The sequence below is a fragment of the Drosophila virilis genome, chromosome 2 (genome assembly GCF_030788295.1).
Source record: "Drosophila virilis strain 15010-1051.87 chromosome 2, Dvir_AGI_RSII-ME, whole genome shotgun sequence".
NCBI classification, from domain to species: domain Eukaryota; kingdom Metazoa; phylum Arthropoda; class Insecta; order Diptera; family Drosophilidae; genus Drosophila; species Drosophila virilis.
Genome location: NC_091544.1, coordinates 30,811,927 through 30,813,742, shown reverse-complemented (window position 1 = coordinate 30,813,742; position 1,816 = coordinate 30,811,927). Strand labels below are relative to the sequence as shown.

The window sequence follows — 1,816 nt, the reverse complement described above, 5'->3', positions numbered from 1 at the left end:
GAAGAAATACTACTTATAAAATCTTTGTAATTTTGCTTTGTTTTATTTAGAGAAGGGTATTTAATGATTTCGGAAATTTATTTTATATTATTACACCCATCTTTTGAATTGGGAATTTGAATTGGAATTAATGAAAAGTTAGACAATTTTTGACTTTAATTGAGCTGTCCTTGAAATTTTTCAAGCAATAATCCTTTGCGAATACCCAATCTGATTAAATAATATAATTGCACAAGGGTAAGCAGCTTATAATTTTCAAAAGAATGAACATAAATATCATTTTCATTTCCATCAGATTTGATTTGACTGATGCGATTAAGCACTCTGCTCGGAACAAAAGCAACCCCTAGAAAATCAGTAGAAACCAAGCAAACCGAGCACTTGCTCAAATAATTTGCAAAAACATTTAAACCAAGTTTTTAACTCGCACTTACTGTGGTGTTTTATTCTGCTATATTTTAACTTTTTTGGTTTTTGTGTCAGCAATGGTCAAAATTCCCGTGAGAGTCCTGAGGCAGGTGTGCCGTTCAATCATCTGCCTGGAGACGAGCATGTGGCGCTTCATCAAGCAGCATCGCGTGCGAATAATTCAGATAGTTCATCCCCTGTCGGCAGCCCTGTTGTTGCTCGCCGTTGGATTCTTTTTTATATACGAAATGTTTTACATACTGCCCGAGTTTTGTGACACGTCCGGCATATTCTATAATTTCAATTGGCTGCTCTGCGCCTTTCTGCTCCACAATATTGCGGGCAACATGATCATGTGCTGGCGCACAGATACAAGCTTTGTGGCACTGCCCAAGTGTCGACAGCATCCGCTGCCAACAGAGGCGCATCTATGGCACTTGTGCACCCACTGTCAGATGCTGGTGCCGCCACGAGCCTGGCACTGCCGTCTCTGCAACTGTTGCATGCTGAAGCGGGATCATCATTGCAATGTGACGGCCAATTGTGTTGGGCATCTCAATCAGCGCTATTTTGTCGGCCTGTTGTTCCATCTTAGCCTGGGCTGTGGCATTGCCTTCGTCTACAATGTGTATCATCTGTGGAGCCAGCGCCAGATCTTGTTCAGCGATCCCATTGGCTATTTGAGTCTATCTATGGGCTTGCGGATCGTGAGTTTCCCGGGTCACAACAACAATGATCCCACAATCGATTCGAAATTGACCTGGCTTATCATAAATGGCGGCGTTATCAAGCTCAATATTTTCGCCATGATATTGGCCAGTTCGCACCTGATCCTGCAGCTGATCATGATTAGCCGCGGCAGCTGTTTGTATTTTGTACGTGATCGTAGCTACGATTTTGGCTTTTGGCAAAATCTGCAGCTGGTGTTGGGAAAGCGTCTATTCTGGACCATGTTGTCGCCGCTTGTGCCCAGCCCCCTGCCCCACGATGGCACCCAGTGGCAGCAGCATGCTCTGGAGCAGGGGGCCAAGAAGCCCGTATAAACGGATTCATTTGTTTCAGACACGAATCCCGGATTCCCGATTCGGTGTGGGGCGGCAAACTCTGAACTAAATTCACATAATATATGTACGTTTGTTTTATGCCCTGACCGAAATCGAGTTTAACGCCTCATTTAATCGAGCTATTCGTGTTCTTATTGCCTCGGCTAATTACCAGGCGTTGGGTGGCTGGCGCTCTGATAAGGCACGTGGTGCATCCACGCGACAACATTTTATCTGAAAGCTGTCTGCAATTGACTATCCTCTATGCTCTACCTTTTTGTGTGGCACTTCGTCAAGCAACTAAACTATGTGATGGTCATCGCCTCGTATACTGAGTCAGAGTTAACAAAATGTAAAAATAAAAT

The 1,816-nt window shown here is 43.9% G+C and overlaps 1 protein-coding gene across 1 annotated transcript; it reads left to right on the top strand.

Annotated features, from left to right (window-relative positions):
* Positions 1-351: 351 nt before the first annotated feature.
* LOC6632991 (probable palmitoyltransferase ZDHHC24) lies at positions 352-1,590 on the top strand. The gene has a single exon (XM_002056456.4). The coding sequence runs from the start codon at positions 486-488 to the stop codon at positions 1,449-1,451; it is 966 nt and encodes a 321-aa protein (XP_002056492.1). The 5' UTR covers positions 352-485; the 3' UTR covers positions 1,452-1,590.
* The last annotated feature ends 226 nt before the right edge of the window (positions 1,591-1,816 follow it).

Bases quoted from the DNA above. Each gene is read 5' to 3' on its own strand.
- LOC6632991 (XM_002056456.4), top strand. From the start codon at position 486: ATGGTCAAAATTCCCGTGAGAGTCCTGAGGCAGGTGTGCCGTTCAATC.